Source organism: Drosophila elegans, unplaced genomic scaffold (assembly GCF_018152505.1).
Source record: "Drosophila elegans isolate 14027-0461.03 unplaced genomic scaffold, ASM1815250v1 contig_183, whole genome shotgun sequence".
Lineage (NCBI taxonomy): Eukaryota > Metazoa > Arthropoda > Insecta > Diptera > Drosophilidae > Drosophila > Drosophila elegans.
The window spans coordinates 12,491,910-12,509,760 of record NW_024545550.1 but is presented as its reverse complement, the minus strand read 5'-3'; the positions used below and the strand labels follow the sequence as shown (position 1 = coordinate 12,509,760).

General features: G+C 46.6%; 10 protein-coding genes across 12 annotated transcripts; 4 read left to right on the top strand and 6 right to left on the bottom strand.

Moving 5' to 3' along the window:
• Window positions 1–14: 14 nt before the first annotated feature.
• LOC108141377 (transducin beta-like protein 3) lies at window positions 15–2,565 on the bottom strand. The gene is made up of 2 exons (XM_017264713.1): window positions 2,484–2,565; window positions 15–2,427 (listed from the first exon to the last, which is right to left on the bottom strand). Exons 1-2 carry the CDS (start codon window positions 2,507–2,509, stop codon window positions 90–92), a joined length of 2,364 nt encoding a protein of 787 aa, XP_017120202.1. The 5' UTR covers window positions 2,510–2,565; the 3' UTR covers window positions 15–89.
• Window positions 2,566–3,174: 609 nt separating this feature from the next.
• Window positions 3,175–4,391, top strand: LOC108141516 (proteasome subunit alpha type-3). The gene is made up of 3 exons (XM_017264945.2): window positions 3,175–3,312; window positions 3,376–3,941; window positions 4,115–4,391. The coding sequence occupies exons 1-3, from the start codon at window positions 3,292–3,294 to the stop codon at window positions 4,287–4,289; spliced, it is 762 nt and encodes a 253-aa protein (XP_017120434.1). The 5' UTR covers window positions 3,175–3,291; the 3' UTR covers window positions 4,290–4,391.
• A 220-nt stretch (window positions 4,392–4,611) lies between these two features.
• LOC108141515 (origin recognition complex subunit 6) lies at window positions 4,612–5,688 on the top strand. Its single transcript, XM_017264944.2, has 2 exons — window positions 4,612–4,783; window positions 4,843–5,688. The coding sequence occupies exons 1-2, from the start codon at window positions 4,719–4,721 to the stop codon at window positions 5,543–5,545; spliced, it is 768 nt and encodes a 255-aa protein (XP_017120433.1). The 5' UTR covers window positions 4,612–4,718; the 3' UTR covers window positions 5,546–5,688.
• LOC108141514 lies at window positions 5,589–6,923 on the bottom strand. 2 transcript variants are annotated; one of them, XM_017264943.2, is made up of 5 exons: window positions 6,865–6,923; window positions 6,366–6,802; window positions 6,208–6,312; window positions 5,900–6,155; window positions 5,589–5,843 (listed from the first exon to the last, which is right to left on the bottom strand). In XM_017264943.2, the coding sequence occupies exons 1-5, from the start codon at window positions 6,881–6,883 to the stop codon at window positions 5,761–5,763; spliced, it is 900 nt and encodes a 299-aa protein (XP_017120432.2). In that variant the 5' UTR covers window positions 6,884–6,923; the 3' UTR covers window positions 5,589–5,760. The 2 variants fall into 2 exon arrangements, with proteins under 2 accessions (XP_017120432.2, XP_041563470.1); XM_041707536.1 differs by having other exon boundaries at window positions 6,366–6,912.
• Window positions 6,924–7,164: 241 nt separating this feature from the next.
• Window positions 7,165–9,986, bottom strand: LOC108141276. Its single transcript, XM_017264543.2, has 6 exons — window positions 9,827–9,986; window positions 8,584–8,748; window positions 8,079–8,521; window positions 7,917–8,021; window positions 7,574–7,856; window positions 7,165–7,429 (listed from the first exon to the last, which is right to left on the bottom strand). Exons 2-6 carry the CDS (start codon window positions 8,693–8,695, stop codon window positions 7,308–7,310), a joined length of 1,065 nt encoding a protein of 354 aa, XP_017120032.1. The 5' UTR covers window positions 8,696–8,748; window positions 9,827–9,986; the 3' UTR covers window positions 7,165–7,307.
• A 233-nt stretch (window positions 9,987–10,219) lies between these two features.
• Window positions 10,220–11,675, top strand: LOC108141527 (vesicle-associated membrane protein 7). Its single transcript, XM_017264960.2, has 5 exons — window positions 10,220–10,415; window positions 10,550–10,882; window positions 10,964–11,192; window positions 11,257–11,324; window positions 11,380–11,675. Exons 2-5 carry the CDS (start codon window positions 10,679–10,681, stop codon window positions 11,533–11,535), a joined length of 657 nt encoding a protein of 218 aa, XP_017120449.1. The 5' UTR covers window positions 10,220–10,415; window positions 10,550–10,678; the 3' UTR covers window positions 11,536–11,675.
• On the bottom strand, window positions 11,543–13,051 carry LOC108141525 (mitochondrial amidoxime-reducing component 1-like). The gene is made up of 4 exons (XM_017264959.2): window positions 12,951–13,051; window positions 12,271–12,893; window positions 11,847–12,133; window positions 11,543–11,790 (listed from the first exon to the last, which is right to left on the bottom strand). Exons 1-4 carry the CDS (start codon window positions 12,955–12,957, stop codon window positions 11,685–11,687), a joined length of 1,023 nt encoding a protein of 340 aa, XP_017120448.1. The 5' UTR covers window positions 12,958–13,051; the 3' UTR covers window positions 11,543–11,684.
• Window positions 13,052–13,500: 449 nt separating this feature from the next.
• On the bottom strand, window positions 13,501–15,012 carry LOC108141279 (mitochondrial amidoxime-reducing component 1). The gene is made up of 4 exons (XM_017264546.2): window positions 14,886–15,012; window positions 14,205–14,827; window positions 13,791–14,077; window positions 13,501–13,720 (listed from the first exon to the last, which is right to left on the bottom strand). Exons 1-4 carry the CDS (start codon window positions 14,950–14,952, stop codon window positions 13,615–13,617), a joined length of 1,083 nt encoding a protein of 360 aa, XP_017120035.1. The 5' UTR covers window positions 14,953–15,012; the 3' UTR covers window positions 13,501–13,614.
• A 173-nt stretch (window positions 15,013–15,185) lies between these two features.
• On the top strand, window positions 15,186–16,214 carry LOC108141423 (U7 snRNA-associated Sm-like protein LSm11). Its single transcript, XM_017264801.2, has one exon. The coding sequence runs from the start codon at window positions 15,328–15,330 to the stop codon at window positions 16,123–16,125; it is 798 nt and encodes a 265-aa protein (XP_017120290.1). The 5' UTR covers window positions 15,186–15,327; the 3' UTR covers window positions 16,126–16,214.
• On the bottom strand, window positions 16,023–17,693 carry LOC108141421 (zinc finger protein 502). 2 transcript variants are annotated; one of them, XR_001774236.2, is made up of 3 exons: window positions 17,205–17,693; window positions 16,183–17,140; window positions 16,023–16,111 (listed from the first exon to the last, which is right to left on the bottom strand). XR_001774236.2 is itself a non-coding variant. In XM_017264800.2 (2 exons), exons 1-2 carry the CDS (start codon window positions 17,595–17,597, stop codon window positions 16,244–16,246), a joined length of 1,290 nt encoding a protein of 429 aa, XP_017120289.1. In that variant the 5' UTR covers window positions 17,598–17,693; the 3' UTR covers window positions 16,139–16,243. The 2 variants fall into 2 exon arrangements, 1 of the variants encoding a protein (XP_017120289.1); XM_017264800.2 differs by lacking the exon at window positions 16,023–16,111 and having other exon boundaries at window positions 16,139–17,140.
• Between the last annotated feature and the right edge of the window lie 158 nt (window positions 17,694–17,851).

Sequence of the window (17,851 nt, the reverse complement as noted above, 5' to 3'; positions counted from 1 at the left end):
AACAAAGCGAGATCTAAAATAATTCAATTATACATTTTATTTTCTTACAACTAATTAAACAGATTAAACAGATCCACAGCTAGAGTGCACTACATACACTTGACAATGAACTCCAGGAAGGCCAGTTCCTTGTTTAGCTCGGTGATCCGCTTGAAGTGCCTCTGGACGTAGGGCGTGAGGACCTCGACCATGTTGCCATTGTTGTAGAACCGCGCCTTGGGATCCTGCAGAGCGTCGCCGATCAAGTGCTTGAGGATCAGGTTGCCCACCTGCGAGTGCCGCGAGTTGGTGGTCCAGGCCTTGACATGCTGCAGCAGCGCCACCCGCTGGTCCACGTTCAACTGGTCCACCAGCTGGCGGAGACCGGGCTCATCTCGCTGGCGCACAAAGTGGTTGATGATGTCGAAGCTGGCCTTCGGCTTGTCCAGGTTCAGGGCCAGCACGAAGGCCTTGTGCAGCTGCTTCTGGGCGTGCAGCAGGGAGTGGAGGGTCTGCTCCTGCTCCAAGGTGGCCTGCCGCTGATCCAACGCCTCGTTGCGCGTCGCCTGGGTGACGTCGCCGAAGCGAATCAGCTTGGAGTCGGCCCCTCCGGTGTAGAAGAACCGATTGCTTCGCCCGGAGACGGCCAGAGCCCAGACGCGATCGCTGTGCTCGTCCAGCGATTGGAGGCATGTGTTGGTCTTGATGTTCCAAAGCTTCAGCAGGCCATCGGAGGCGGCGGACAGGATGAACTTGCCGTGGTCCAGGAACTCGGCCCGCAGTATTGTACACTCCTGATCGAACCGCTTGATGCAGGCAAAGCTGCCGATGGACCAGAGACGCAGCGTGCAGTCCGAGGACGAGGTGAGCACGACCTGGTCCACCGGCGAGAAGCGCACACTCCACACGCCGCGCGTGTGACCCCTCAGCACGCCCTGCAGCGCGTTGGACTCCGCCAGCCAGATCTTGGCCGTCTTGTCCTGCGAAGCGGTGGCCAGCAGCTTGTTGTTGGGGGCATAGGCCACACAGTTCACCTCCTTGTCGTGGCAGAGCGCCGCGTAGCGCAGATTGAAGGAGTACGAGTTGCGGTCCTCCTTGGCCCTGGCTAGCTGCCACACCTTCATGCTGCCGTCCTGGCTGACGGATGCGAAGCCGGTGGCCCCGTTGTGCGTCATGGCCACGCATCCAATGGTGGACGTGTGGCAATTGGCCTGCTGAGTGAGCGCCTCCAGCGAGCAGTCCCTGTCGTGCTGCAGTCGCCACAGGCGCACGCTGCAGTCCTTGCCCACCGAGATGAGCAGGTTCTGGGAGGCGGCCAGGGACATCACTGTATCGGAGTGGCCAACGATCAGCTGGCAGTTCATGTCGTGCTCCGTGTCGTACAGCTTGAAGTGCTTGCTGTTGGTGGCCACGGCCAGGTAGCGATCGTTGTCGCCCATAAAGCACATGTCCAGGATCTCGTCGTTGTAGCCCACTAACTGCTTGACTGCCTTCAGACTTCCCGAGTCGTAGACTAGGATGTTCTGCTCCGTGGTGACCAGTGCCAGCTGCTTGAGCTCGCTGCAGTGCAGCAGTCTGCTGATCTGGAAGTCGGACTGGGAGAGAAGGTCCCTGATCTTCCAGGTCTTGACATCCACTTGTTGCAGCTTGCCCGGCCCACTGGCCACTATTATCTGGCTTCCCTCGTCCACATAAGCGACTCCCTCCAGTTCATCGTACAGAGGCAGAACCTTCAGCTGCTTGCTCTCCAACTGCTCCTGCAGCTGCCACACGATCAGCACCTTGTCCCGGCTCACGGTCACCACCTCATCGCAGTCTGAGGCGTTGCTCTTGAAGCTCAGGCCCGTAATCTGCGAAAGATGGCCGCGCATTTTGTGCCGTAGTGTCTTCGTTTCGTAGTTCCAAGCATACACCGTGTTGTCCGATCCCCCGGCGTAGATCTCCTTGCGGAGCACGTTGGGATGGAAGACGAGCAGCCAGGCGGGACCCGGAAAATCCTTCAGGGCGCCCAGGCAGCTGTTGTTCGAGTAGTCCCACAGCCTCAGTGTGGCGTCCGCTCCGCCGCTGGTGCAGATGAGCCGGCCGCAGGGACTAAACTCCACCCGGATGACGGGTCCCTTGTGCTGGGCCTTCCACAGCTTCACCAGCTTGCCGGTGGCCAGCTGCCACAGCCGCAGCAGGCCACTGCGGTGGGCAGTGACCAGGTGCTCCTGCGACAGCCCGAAGCAGGTGATTGTGTCCTCCTCCACATCGATGTTCTCCAGCTCCGTCGGCCTCTTGTTCTCCGCCGACGATGGAGTCGCCCCGAAGCTCTGCAGGATCTGGGATGTCTGCACATCCACCTGGTTGACGACCGCTCCATTCAGGCAATAAAAGTGCTGGCCATCCGAGCTCCATGCAATGTCGCCGCCAGCGTAGAAGTTCGTGTAGCGCGCTTCCGCTGCATAGCTAAAAAAAATGTGATGTTATTAATATTACCCATTTATTATACCAGTTTTAGTTACCTTTTCTCGCTGATATTCGCCAACATGATTTTCGTTGTTTATAAATACAAAAACCGCGTGCACCGCGGATCGGGGAACTAAAGAAACTGAACTAGTTCGAAATGGAACTGAACAGAACTCGTTTGGGGTATTCCTTTGCTGCATATAAATTATTTTGTATTTTATTTGAAAAGGTTTAAAAACATTAAAATTATTTTAATTTTAATTTATTATTTATTTATTATTTATTCAAAATAAACATCCCTTAATAAATAAAATTGTAATTACAGATTTTTTTTTAAGAAGTTAACTTTTGGTTCTTGAATTCACTAAATTAAATCAATAACCAAATTAACTTAAGCTGGCTAGGGAAAGCATTAAAAACGTATGTACAAAAAAGCTTATATAATGATAAAATTAATAAAACTCAAAACTAATCATTATGTTGTGATTTTTAAAATTAAACTTCTAATGATTACGGTCCCTGATGAAAATCTAACTTCACGTTGCAAAACAAATTATATCAACTTCTACCCTTACCTTACATAATATTTATATATCTTTTGTTAAAACTATGTTTAAAAAAATATATTAATAAGTTTTAAAATTTGATTTTTTTAATTTGTGATAGCCACAATTGTTTTGCACGATAGTCGGTTAGAATTGGGTGCTCGTTAGCAAACTATCGACTCTGTGGTAATCGATAGGCGCCTTTGTTTTGTCCACCACTAGCCAAGCAAAAGCCGTCAAATCATCGTCGCTCATTTGACTCAACATATTAAACTAATTTTTGCCTTTAAATAGTTTAAATTTCGACCGAATCTTCGCAATGAGTACTATTGGCACAGGAGTAAGTAGTTGGTGACCCAAATCTCCGATCGATAGGTGCTTATCAAGGTCTTTTCGGTTGCAGTACGACTTGTCGGCCTCGCAATTCTCGCCGGATGGTCGCGTTTTCCAGATCGACTACGCCTCGAAGGCGGTGGAGAAGAGCGGCACCGTGATCGGGATCCGTGGCAAGGACGCCGTGGTCCTGGCCGTGGAGAAGATCATCACCAGCAAGCTGTACGAGCCAGACGCCGGTGGGCGCATCTTCACCATCGAGAAGAACATCGGAATGGCGGTGGCGGGACTGGTGGCCGATGGAAACTATGTGGCGGACATCGCCCGCCAGGAGGCAGCCAACTTCCGGCAGCAGTTCGAGCACGCCATCCCGCTAAAGCACCTGTGCGACCGCGTCGCCGGCTACGTCCACGCCTACACTCTGTACAGCGCCGTCCGCCCCTTCGGGCTGTCCATCATCTTCGCCTCGTGGGACGAGGTCGAGGGTCCGCAGCTCTACAAGATCGAGCCCTCTGGCTCCTCCTTCGGCTACTTCGCCTGCGCCAGCGGCAAGGCCAAGCAGCAGGCCAAGACCGAGATGGAGAAGCTCAAGCCGGACATGAAGATCGACGATCTGGTGAAGAGCGCCGGCGAAATGTAGGTCTTCTTGGCAAGAAGTACTCCAGAAATCTCTGATCCAATCTTTAGAAAAATCTCTTGAATAGGTTTTATTTCTCTAATCAGATTGCAAAAGATTTCTGGGGCCCTTTAATACTATATATTATATGCAATTCTTAGAAACTAATTGCCATGTCTATCTTACATTTTAGCATCTACAAGGTCCATGACGAACTCAAGGACAAGGACTTCCGCTTCGAAATGGGTCTGGTGGGCAGGATAACCGATGGCCTGCATCGCATTAATCCCCCAGAGCTGACGGAGAAAGCGCGGAATGCCGGAGATGCCGCCAACAAGGAGGATGACAGCGACAATGAGACGCACTAGTGGCGTTTTTGGCAGTGAATCTAATTCTGGGCCTAAATACATAACGTTAATTTTATATTTCCCTTAAAGCGCAAAATGTATACAACAAATTGGGTGAACAAATGGCTTTTATTTTTATTTGTTTTAGTTTTGCGGGGCTACAAAATGATATGATCAGAACTTGCTTAGGTTTTTATGATATATTAATTTTAAACTGCGATGGTTTTTGCTTGAATTTAGACTTGTTGAATTGTTGACTTTATTAATTGCTGAAATGTTTAAAATGAGTTTATCGAATTTTGAACTAGTTTAGATGAACAGTTATCGAAGGCTGTTCGATAACAATCAAGTTGTGTATCGCTCACAGCTGATGCAGTTCGCGCCAGAAATTTTAGTTTGTGATTTAACGCTCTGCACGACCTTAAATAAATTTGAAGATTTATAAGTGAAATGACTACGCTAATAGAACAGTTGATCACCAAAATGGGCCTGCGGGAGGAGCCCAACGTGATTGAGTAAGTTTGTTATAAAAATATGTAAAGAAACCCCATTAGTTGACCATAATCCTTTGCAGGAAAACCACCGAGTTGGTGCGTCTGCTGGAACTGCGCTCCTCAAATGTCCCTCTGCAGATCAACGAGTACGGAAAGATAGTCCTGTGCGCGGACTTGGCTTCCAGCCTGCTGGGCATCGGGTTCGACAAGGAGCAAGCCCTCAAGTTGTCCGGTCTGCGCAAGAGCCACTACCTCAACAACAAACGGATGTTCGAGAAGCTGCTGGATCTGAACAAGCTGGCCAGCGTGAACGACATCTGCGTGCAGCTGAGCCTCAATGAGGTGGCCCGCAAGGCGGAGGAGCTGATGACCCTCTTCAGGGGCGTGGCGGCCACCGAGGACACCGGCACCGACACCACCCATCCGCAGTACGCCGCCATGGCGGTCTTCCAGGCCTGCCGCCTGCTCAAGAAGAAGGTCTCCAAGTCGAAGCTCATGCCCTTCAGCAACCTGCGGCCCACGCAGTTCCAGCAGCTCGAGCACCAGTGGGATCGCATGATAGCCAAGCACCACAAGGAGGTTCAAGTATCAGCCACCTGCGATCTGGAGGGCAAGCTCAAGCAAAGCCAGCAGGAGAACATTAAGGGCCAGGAGGCCAAAAAGTTGCAGAAGCCTCAGGCAGAGGACTACGAAGTTTGGAAGGCGCGAATGCTAGCCACGGCCCAGGCCAAGCTGAAGGAACTGGAAGCATCCCGGCCGGATAACCAGCTCCTTGAGGCTTAGACATATCTGTTTTCAGCTTTTAACAGTGTCATGTGAAAACCAGTTTTATAGTCTAATAGTACTTATTTATTACACTCAACATTATCGTTAGTTGTAGGTATAAGTTAAAAGGGCGTTACAAATTAAAATGGCCAAGATTTTAATTGATTATTACTCAAGGAATTAGAATTCCTAACGTCGGCATCGTTAGACTTAAGAGTTAATCTAAAAACTCGTCAAGAGTTTTTGGTTTTTTTTTTTTCCATGTGAGAGATGAGCCAATCGGTAAGATCAACTGGATTACCCTCGTCATCGTGTGCTGAAAGTATTATGATAGTTTGAATTATAAATACGGCCCTGCTTATTTAAACCTACACTTATAGATGATGGCTAGGTTGCGAGTCTCCGGACACATATGAATGAGCTCTGCCAATTTCTTATTGAATCTCATCCTGATCTCTCTCTCCAATTCCTTCATCTGCCATGTGCCCGTCAATCCGGACACCAGGGCTTCGGAAAAGTTCATCATGGGCTCGGCTAACTCGATAACAAAGTAATATATCTTGTCATTAACCTTCTTCCTGTAGACATCGTGCTTTAGGATACGATCCCCACTGCTCGTTTCAAGGGGCTTAACATTTAACTGTGTCATCTGTACAATGAACTTCAAGACATTTACGTACCCTAGCTTTACATATAAAATGCTTTTTAAGTATTTTAGGATCAGAGGATTCGTCGAGACTAAGGATCACCAGTTGATTCAAGCCAAATGATACGTTGTCCTTGGCCTGGGAAGTACATAAGTATTATTACCTTAAATGAAAACTTAAAATAAACAAACCTCATAGACATCCATCCGAGGTTTAAGCCCATCGTCCTCGCGTTCGGGCAGTGAGGCTTTGAGGCGCCCATGGAATAAGTTTGAGGCCATTCCGGTTGCATAATCCAGTCCATGCGAGCCCCTCAACCAGTAGAGATCGATCAGCGGGCTCTGATCGATATCTTTTAAGAGCCAGTACAGAGGAATATGTACCAGGATCTTCAACGAAGGAAACACGGCCCTTAAATTCCCAGTAACCGAGATTACCATTCCCAAGTAGACACAGCACAGCAGACATTTTGATTTGTTTCTGTAGGTGAACGAGCGGCGGAGGATCCTCCGCACCCGATCCTCCTGCAGATAGTTCGGCTTATGCCGGACGTATTCGACCACGCTCAGAAATAAACGCTGCAGGAAGTCAGCCAAAAACACCGTTTCCACAATGTGAACAGACGTGACTGCAATGAATCTCATTGATATGGTCAATGTTCTAATCATTCCGAGCACACAGCTCACCCACCGATGTAATCTTCGATCATCTTTTCAAATGAAAACAATTACGGCCCTCTCCGGTTTTTGAAATATACGTATGTAATGGAACTGTGTGACCAGATCAATTTAAAGATTTCTGAAAGCTGATTTCTTGTGAAAAAATTGATCGACAAATTATGATCATATATTGACAATGTTTTAATGTTTTAAATTGTATTGAATAAATTTTTTTTAAGTCTTAAGTTGTTTTGATTACTGGGTATAAAAAAAAAGTTAACGAATATTATTTTGTATCCCTTAAGTAAAGCCCACTTGAAAACTTGTTTTGTATATTAGTACAACTTATTTATTATACTCAACATTATCATTAGTTTTAGGTAAAACAGTAAAAAAGAGCTTTGCAAATTACATTGAACAAGTAATGCCTAATTTTATGGACTTATAGTGCTAGTATTTCGCTTGGTGACATCGTTAAACTCGTAGCTTTCTTTCGAATTCTCTGTCGCCCAATTCGTCAATAATTTTGGTTTTATTTTTCATGTAATCTATGAGCAATTCGCCGACATCAACAAGATTACCCTTGGTATCATGGGCTGCAAAAAAGAGAGGATCGTTAAGCTAGGAATTTGCTTGGTTAGTGGAAAAAGTTGAAATAAGTGTAACAGCTTTTTATATTTATGTTTAGTTTTTTATACTGTTTACTTAGTTTTCAAGCGTCGTTGCGAGTTTCAACCTACAGCTATAGATGATGAGCTCCACTTCGTTGCGGGTCTCGGGCCACGTCGTAATGAGCTCTTTCAGGTGCTTGTAGAACTTAAGCCAGATCTCCCGCTTTAGTTCCTGCATCTGCCAGGTGGCCGACAAGTTGAACTGCATGGCATCGAAGAAGGATAACATGGGCGTGGCGCCCTCCATGGCGAAGTAGTAAAACTTGCCGTTTATCCTGTGCTTCAGTTTGTATACAGCGTGCTTAAAAGGACGATACACGCCAGCTCTGTTAATGAACTTCGTTTCCAGGGGCTACAAAAGGAATAACTCCAGTTATGGTTTGAACTTCAAGAGAAATTTGTGATCTTGTACCTCAACTTTTTCCAAATACTTGCTGTCCAGTTCACCGCTGACGAACATTTCGTCGGGTATAAGGATTACCAGTCGATCCACACCAAAAGTCACGTTCATCTTGTCCTGGAGTGTATATAATCATTATTTCTTTGACCCGTTGAGACCTTCATATTACCCTACCTCATACAAAGCCATTCGGTGCTTGAGTCCGTCGTCCTTGCGTTCGGGCAGTGATAGTTTTAGGTAGCCGTGGAAGTAGTTGGAGGCCATTCCGGCCGCATAGTCCAGGCCATGTGAGTCCCGTATCCAGTGGGAGTAGCTGAGGGTGCTCTGGTCCAGGTCGCTGAAGATCCAGTAGAGCGGCATGTGGGCCAGGAACATGACCGTGGGCACTACGCCCCTGAAGTTCCCCGAAACGGAAATTCGGGAAAGTCCCACGATCAGGTAGGCCAGCAGAAGGTACACCGATTTCTGGTTGTACGTATACGAGCGACGCACAACGGTCCACAGCCGATCCTCCGGCAGATAGTACCGGCTATATCGGACATATTCGACGACACAGCGGTACAAGCGCTGCAGGAAGTCGGCCAGAAACACGGTGGCCACAACGCGCACAGAGGTGTCTGCAATGAATCACGGCTTTATAGTCCGTCGTAGCCATAGCTCCTTATCAATCGTCACTCACCTATGTAATCTCCGATCATTTTTTTCAAATAAAAACATTTCCTGCTCTTCGCCGTCCGCACTTCGTGCTCCTCTTCTTCCGCGCCGCTTGCGATTGCCATTTCGCCAAACATATGGTAAACGGAAACGGGTTGCCAGATCGATCTCAGGAATTCGCGAAAGCTTACTGTGAATTCGAAATTCAAATAAGATTGCCCGTTAAAAAAACATTGATAACATAAACAAATATAAAAGAATTTTTTGTATACAAAATACTCCTGTTTACTACTATTTAATTGATCACAACTGTAAGCTATTCATGTGTATGTAAAACCGATTGTTTTTCTAAAATCTTTTAGAACATATTTTTTGATGGTCCCAAAGTTATTTGAAACCAAATAATTTGTATGTACATATGTCTACAGCAAGCATTCCAGTTCTTGTGTGCAACTTTTAATAGCGCAATCAATGAAATACATTGTTCTGTTTATTTGTTGGTTTTCTGTGTTTATTTATTCCTATTTGAGACTTGTGCGGGTGTTCAAATTTTCAATAATATATGTTAATCTTTTTACTTTGTAGGTTATTTTAAAGAGCTTTTAAAGGATAAACAATATAAGAATAAACAATTTTAGAAAGAGATATAAAAATTGGTAGGTAACACCTAATTATTTGCAAATGGCTATAGCTGTAAGATAATTAATGTTATCTTTGCTTATATATACATACTTATAGAATATATTAAGCTACGTTTTACATTTTAAAATGATTTATTGTACGATATGATATGAAGAACTTATAAATGCATTTAGCCAATTTATCACCTGTTGAACTTTAAGCCGTTTTAAATTTACTAAAGTTTGGAAAAAATTAAGCTACACGTTCATTATTGAAATCATAATAATTTAAACTACAGAAATATGATCTAAGGCATGCCTCTGGTTTTGTTCAATATTCTATGTTATTAATTTGGGAAATATTCTTTAAATTACGTATATACCAAATGTATCGCGCTACGAGAAAAGTCACGTTCCCAGCTCAAAATGTTAATGTAAATGTGCAAAGTTTATGACAATCATGACCAGAATAAATATTGAGGGGCAGTTTATATATATGGTTCTTTTATTAAATCCCTAAACTTATATTTCTTAAAATCATGTAACTCACTTACATCTTATATACTAGAAACTCATTTTGGCTTTTAAATTTTAGAACAATTTTTATATATGCCTTTTTTTTTGTTTAAATGTAACTAGTTTACTTACATGTGTCTGCTCGGGAGTACTAATCTCAACTAACTGATCTCAGGTTTCAAAGCTTACTACAAATTGTATGTCTTTCTGGTTTGAATACACAACGGCTTATATGTTAATTTATGGAATTGCAAATTATTTCCGAACGCTTTTACGTACTTTGTCTTGGTCGGTTCTCAACTGAATGATCTAATCTTCCAGTTGATACTCCAAGACGTTGATGGGATGTCCCTGTTTCATCCCACAGAGTCATAAAATATATTATTCAAAAACAAATAATAATAAGACCGTTAAACACATTTTATAAAATCGCGTTATTTAGGGTGACCGCATACTATACTTCCAGATTACTTTGATAGCATTAATCCGATGCATCGATAGTGCAATCGATGTTTTCCCACCTCTAATTTGTATAACTGCATCCGAAGCGTCAGCAATTGTTGTTATTAGCAATGCAAAAGTTGTATTAATTTCGTGATGTTTTCAAGTCCGCGCCAATAAAAATAATGAAATTCATGTTAGCCAGAGCCGCTAAACCCAAAATGTAAATCTGAAGTTTGTCCAGCTACCCGAAGCAAAGTTAATTGGATAAACAAAGCAAGTACGTTGATATTTCAATATATATGTAAATTGTACATATATTACATATTACTCATGAACGACACTTATTGTTGCGACTTAAGGGCTGTGGCTTAGACTAGTAGCTACTAAATCAATAATTTTCTGACCTCACAGATTCCGATCGCACGTCATCAGTGGCGATTCGCTGTTGATTCCCCCCGATAAGCCAAAAACAAAGCGGATTGAGCAGGGGCAGGAAGTGACGAACCGCACCCTTAACAAAGAAGAGTCTGCGGCACCAGCATGCCCATACTTTACAGTGTCATATCGCGGGGCACCACGGTGCTGGCCAAGTTTGCCGAGTGCGTCGGCAACTTTGCCGAAGTCACGGAGCACATAATCGGCCGGATCGGGGTGCACAACCACAAGATGACCTACACACACGGCGACTACCTGATCCACTACAACTGCGAGAACAAGCTGGTTTACATGTGCATCACCGACAACGTGGGTGAACGAACCACTGGCCCAGTTACCCACCAGTGGCCCACTCATTGCCCAATCGATAATGTATCTTTATCTTCGTAGGAGTTCGAGCAATCGCGGGCCTTCCTCTTCTTGGCAGATGTCAAGCAGAAGTTCATCCAGACCTATGGCCTGCAGGTGGCCACGGCCATTGCCTACTCGATGAACACGGAGTTCTCCAAGATCCTGGCCCAGCAGATGGTCTACTTCAGTCAGTCGCGGGAGGTGGACACCATTTCGCGGGTCCACGGACAGATCGACGAGTTAAAAGACATAATGGTTAAGAATATTGGTGAGAAGGAGTCCTGATCTCAGAATAGTATTAGTTTTCTGACCCCTCTTCATCGCAATTGCAGACAGTCTGCGGGATCGCGGCGAGAAACTGGAACTGCTGGTCAACAAGACCGAAAACCTGAGCAATAATGTAAGATGCCACCAAGTAAGCTGAGAAATGTTACCTTATCTGCTTTTTTTTACAGTCCGTTGCATTCCGCAAAGCCTCGCGAAACTTGGCACGACAAATGTTCTGGAAGAACATCCGCATCTACGTGGTGGTGGGCCTAGTGATAACCTTCATTGTTTACGTGGTCGTGAGCATGGCCTGCGGTGGTCTTGCCTGGCAGTCCTGTGTTTAAGACGCGCTTTTTAAAGTTGTTTGTATTGTTATAGGCTCATAACACATGTATATTTGCATATAAAACTCTACGGTACTCTCATTATATATGTTCTATGTAACAAACGTGAATATATACAGTAAACTATTCTGGAAAAGCCATCAAAGTGTTCACTGGTCCCCAACGTAGACCACATCGTTGGCCTTGACCTTTCCTGGCAGCCGAAGTCCCAAATGAATGCCCATAGCCGGTGCGCTGTACTTGAACTTGCGGTAGCTATGGAAACAAAGTAAAACGCTAAGAAGGATTGTGCCGATTTGGCAATGACTAACCTCTTCAGCGTCTTGAGTGGCTCTCCGTCGGAGTTTATCGCAGCCGTCTTCACATCTATGTTCGGAACGATGCAGCGAGTGCATGGGCCCACCGTTCGGAACACAGCATCATCTCCAATGCGAAGCCACTGCCAATGGTCCTCGGCATAGGGCTCATCCACATCCATTTTCAGATCGAAACTTCCACGGAAATGCAGGGCGTCCACTGGATTCTTCAGCCGGGTGTTAAGATCAGCCACCGACGAAAGGTTCATCAGCATAAAACTGGTGGCATCGGTGAAGGCGCCCTATGAAAACAGGATACATAAAAAGATATCGGTTAAAAAAATGTTTGCCCTGGATACTCTGGGAAGTATAAGCTACTATAGTAATTTTAAAGCCGCTAAATAGCCCTACAATTTGAAAACTGGTACGAGATACCCACCGTATCCTCCTGTCTTACTGAGGGCATGTCCTTGAGGTCCGGATTGCTAGCCTTTACTGGCTTCGGATAGGGATAGTGAACCAGCTTGAGACCGGAATCCTTCTTTAGGATAGCCTGGGAGAACCATTTGTTGATCCGATCTCCGCAGGGCATCACGTCCACGGGCACGCCCCAAACGGCGGTGCGCACATCCTTTTCGGGGCCCTCAAGCTTTTCAAAGTCCAACTCCAGGTCGGGCATGTCCTGGGCGCTAAAGAGCAATTTGCCGGACGACACTTTCTTCGAGCGGATCTGTGTCATTTTCGGATAGGTCCGAGCCGTGATCATCTCGTTCTTCTCATTGACCACCATCAAGGTGCGATCCCTTATTCCCTCAAAGGACATGCTCAGCACATCGCAGTCGTACTCCACGTCAGGCTTCCAGATTTCTAGAGGAGCACAGGACTTCACGGGAAAGAAGTGGATCGCCTGCACAGTGCCCACACGTCGCCACTTCTGGGGCATTACATCGCGGGTCAGGTGGCGGTACAGTAGGTAACTGGCCCCGCCCACAGCCACCAGTCCGACGCCCACGGCCACTAGGGCCTTGGGACTGAGGTCAAAAGGCGCGTTGCTTCCACCGGCTGCAGGATAACCTAAATTACCAATGTTTTCTTGATTTAAATCGGTTTTACACTTACTTGCCATGATCTCCTGTTTTGCTGTGTAGCCACTTGTTGCTTGCTCTGCGTTAAAAGCTCTACTGATTAGATTTATTTGACAAAAGCTTTCCTTTGAAGATTAAAGGCTGGACAACATGTACATACATCCATTTTTGCCTGGAACGTTGGAAAAAGGAATCATAACAAAAAAACAACATTTTATCTCCATTAAAAATATAATAAAAGTAAAACATTTATTTATTTCATGTATTTTTTTGTTTTAAAATAATTTTACTGCCACCTGCACTTTAATCGATAACTGTTATCAGCCAAGCAGCCGGCAAATTTGTTTACATTTGTATATCAAAGTTCTTTAAGGGGAGAACTCAAATGCTTAAATGCTCTGCTTCCCAACAATCTATCTTCACTTCAATGTCTGGTTGACTAAAAAGATCGTCAAACACCTGGAAATCCAGTAGAGGTGCATACACTTGTTGATCTCTGAATCTTCTTAGTTCCCTGATCGCTCTTCTTCCCGATTCCAGTCTGGAACTCTTGGAAACCCACTCAAAAATGACACCAAACAATCTTGGAAATGTAAGTGCGGCTGTTTTTCTTACAGTTTACGGTACTTTCATACTAAAAGCTATGTACATATAAAAAACGTGAACAGGACTCGTTATTGGAAAAGTCCTAGAAGGGTTCACTGGTACCCGACGTACACCACATCGTTGGCCTTCACCTTTCCCGGCAGCCGAAGTCCCAAGTGAATGCCCAGGGCCGGCGAGCTGTAGTTGAACAAGCGGTAGCTGTGAAGTACAAGTAATCATTACCACGATAATTCGGATTGCCTAGACTTTGCACAGTGCAATGACCCACCTCCTCAAGGTCTTGAGTGGTTCCCCATCGGGGTCCCTTTCAGCCGTCCTTACATTTATGTTCGGAAAAATGCATCGGGTGCAGGGCGCCACCGAACGGAACACAGCATCATCCCCAATGCGAAGCCATTTCCAGTTGTCCTCGGCATAGGGCTCATCCACATCCATTTTCAGTTCGAAATTACCGCGGAACTGCTGTGCATCCACAGGGTTCTTTAGTCGGGTATTAAGATCTGCCACCGACGAAAGGTTCATCAGCATGTAACTGGTGGCATCGTTGAAGGTGCCCTGTTGGAAGATGATACAGGAAAGGGTAGATGCCATTTAAATGGAATATTTATCTTGGGTGAACTAGTCCTTATTAATTTAAAGTTAATTAAACCCCAAAGTTTGGACACGGGATTAAAACACTCACCGAATCCTCCTGCCTAATGAAGGGCATGTTCTTGAGCCGCGGATTAATAGTCATCACTGGCTTTGGATAGGGATAGTGAACCAGCTTGAGGCCGGAATCCTTCTTTAGGATAGCCTGGGAGAACCACTTGTTGATCCGATCCCCGCAGGGCATCACGTCCACGGGCACGCCCCAGACGGCGGTGCGCACATCCTTTTCGGGGCCCTCAAGCTTCTCAAAGTCCAACTCCAGGTCGGGCATGTCCTGGGCGCTAAAGAGCAACTTGCCGGGCGAAACCTTCTTTGAGTGGATCTGGGTCATCTGTGGATACACCCGAGCCGTGACCATCTCGTTTTGGTCATTGACCACCATCAAGGTGCGATCCCTTATTCCCTCAAAGGACATGCTGAGCACATCGACGTCGTACTCCACGTCAGGCTGTGCGATCTCCAGAGGAGCACAGGACTTGACCGGAAAGAAGTGAATCCTCTGCACAGTGCCCACACGTCGCCACTTTTGGGGCATTACATCGCGGGTCAGGTGGCGGTACAGTAGGTAACTGGCCCCGCCCACAGCCACCAGACCGACGCCCACGCCCACCAGGGCCTTGGGACTGAGGTCAAAGGTCGCGTTGCTTCCACCGGCTGCAGGATAACCAAAATTACCAAAGTTTCTGTTGATTTAAATCGGTTTTGCACTCACTTGCCATGATCTCCTGGTTTGCTCTGTAGCCACTTGTTGCTTTCCCTGCGTTAAAAGCTCCTCTCATTAGATTTGTTGGAGAAAAGCTCTCTTTTGATGAAGATCTATCCAAGACTGGACAACATTTCACACCTTTAATTACATTAGGAAAATCAAGGGAATACAAAAACTTATGAATAATGAATGTAATTTGGTTAGTTATTTATAGCAAGTTATTTTAGCAAATAACACCATAAAAACAGGTTTTATTTGTTTATGAATTTTTTTTGTTTTTAAATTACCATCTCTACCGCCTTCAGGTTAATCGATAACTTTTATCGGCCATGTAGCCGGCGAATTTGTTTACATTTGTCTAACAATTAAGCAGCATTTAAAGAAGAGGTTAAAAGGCAGATCTTAAGTGGTATTCTTACTTACGTACGTTCTTCTGGGAGTCTTCAAAATGAGCGACAGCGAATCAAAGGCACAGAAGGGGTCAAAAGAAGAGGACTCCTGCCAGGATCCCGAATTGGATGTGTGCAGCGAGAAGTTCAATCCTCTTCGTGCCTTATACGAACCCAATTACAAGGTGACGGATGCGGTTCCAAAAGTTCTGTACCAAAACCTGGCCGCCTTCGAGAGTGCTCTCAAAAAGTTCGGGATCTGGCAGTTGAACAAGAGGCAGAAGGCGAAAACTGGAGGAGGAGCCGGAGGAGATCAAGAAGCAGCAAAAAAGGGCAGCACTTCCACCATGTCTGCCAACATCCTAGAGCCTCCTCAGCGCCGCTTTGAGCTCCATCAGATGCCCACGACGAGCAGCTCGAAGAAGAAGCATCATCGCAACATTTTCACCTATATGGAGGCGACTGTCGGTCCGCTGGAACTCCTCAGGAAGTGCATACCCTTGGCCGGCCACAAGGAAACCACCGAAAGGATACGAGTCCGGGTGGTGCTCCGCAAGCAGGGAGCGATAGGCGGCAGTGTGGAGGGTGAACTGGTGGCCTTCGACAAGCAGTGGAATCTCCTCCTCAGAGGAGCCACCGAAACATGGAAGCGGCGAAAGTACAATTACGGAGAGCAGAACATATGCGACACACCTGTGGACTGCAGCGAGCGACTCAGGGAGCTGGGCATCACTCTGCCCCAGACTCAAGTCAAAAGTTTGAACCGAAAGAACGTGGAGATAGTGCGGCATCTGCCACAGATCCTGATACGAGGCGAAAACGTGGTGATAATAAGTTTAATAGCTAAGGAGACATAGTATATAGGTTGGATTAAGTCTTATCAATAATCAGGTTCAATTTATTTGTTTTAGTACCTGGAGGAGATTTGTTTTCTTATCATAAGTGTAGACCCTTGGTTTCATCAACTTTCAGTCCCTAAGGGTCCTCCTCCTCCTCTGATTCCTCTTCTGCCCTCTCGGCGTGTACCAGCTTGTGCAGCTCCAGCACCTCCATGGTCTGAAATCTCCGCCGGCAGACGCTGCAGGAGAACCTGCGCACACTGTCGCCCTCGTGGAATTTTCGGATGTGGCACTTCAAAGTGTAATTCTCTCGGAATTGCCGGCTACAGTGGGGACAGGCCAATCTCGGCTGGTCGTGGGTGCGCCGGTGCACGGCCAAGGCAGAGCTGGTCTTGCAGCTGTGCCCGCACACCTCGCAGGTGTAGTTCCGCTCCCCCGCATGCATGGCCTGGTGCTGATGGAAGTCCCACTTGGAGGGGGCGTTGTAGGCGCACTGGCCGCACTGCCACTCTTGCGGCTTGAAGTGATAACGCGCCTGGTGCTGCTGCAGCTTGGAAGCGAGCGGGAATCCTTGGTGGCACACCTGGCACACATTCGGATTGGGTCCGTCGTGAACGCGGAACTTGTGCAGCCGCAGCTGAAGATCGTTGAGGAAACGCCTGTCGCACTCCTCGCAAATGGTCACCGAGATGTGGCTCGTGGGCATGAATCTCAGCAAGCTGCGGTAGTACTTCGGGTGGCGGCAGCGAAAGTCGGAGTTGCTCAGCTGCATCACATACTGCCGCTCGAACCAGACCTGCAGGAAACGGGCACTGGCACCGATCACCTGGGGCTGCAGCTGGAAGCCAAACCGATGGAACAGTGCCTCTGCCACTTGTTGCGAACTCCTCAGGCGATCGTCTCGGTTAGTTCCACGGTGGCTGCTCCACAGGAACTTGTGCCGGCGCAGAAGTTCTATGAAATAGTGAATTATCTCAGGTCTAGTGCGTTGGAGGCTGTAGAAGGGCTTGTTGGGTCTGTTGAGAATGTAGTCCTGTGGGAGGCAAGGAAAATACAGAGGTAGAGAGGGGATTTCATTGGCTACCAACTATGCTTACTTGCTGGCTAATCTTTCCAGGCTCATCCTGATTCGACTCTTCTTCAGAAAGAGAACTAAGTTCATCGTTAACCTGTTCGTCTTCAAGAAACTCCACATTGGTGAACAATTCCGGCTCCTGGTGCTCTGCCACTTCGGGTTCCTGGCCAATGCCCGCCTCTGAGAGGTTGGCCAGCTCCACCTGGACCTCGTCCTGGATCTCATCCACATCTCCATTCACCTGGCCGGCTGCTCCATGCTTTTGAACTAGGTGTCTCAGGAAATCCTCCCACTCGCCACCGGCAAAAGTGTCCGCTTTGCAGAGACAGCACTTTATGCGAATGGATGAGTCCTTTTTCATGTACACCCGGGCACTTTCCACATAATGCTGACCATTCGAGAGCTGAGGTGCCATGTCCTTGGATTCTACATGCTAAATTTATTATTTAAGCATTTTGTTTGTAAACTAATAAGACTGCCAGTGTTGAAAAGCGCGGGTCAGAGGCAGTGCTGTGTTATCGATAGACGGCACAGTGCTATCGCGCTATCGAATTCAAATGGCAATTTCGACTTGGCAATAAAGCAATGTTTGTTTTGGCTTTTGTTTTGCTCGTCTTTTGTGTGTGAACTCAAAGGACGGGCATTGTGGCGAACGCACAAAAAGTGCAC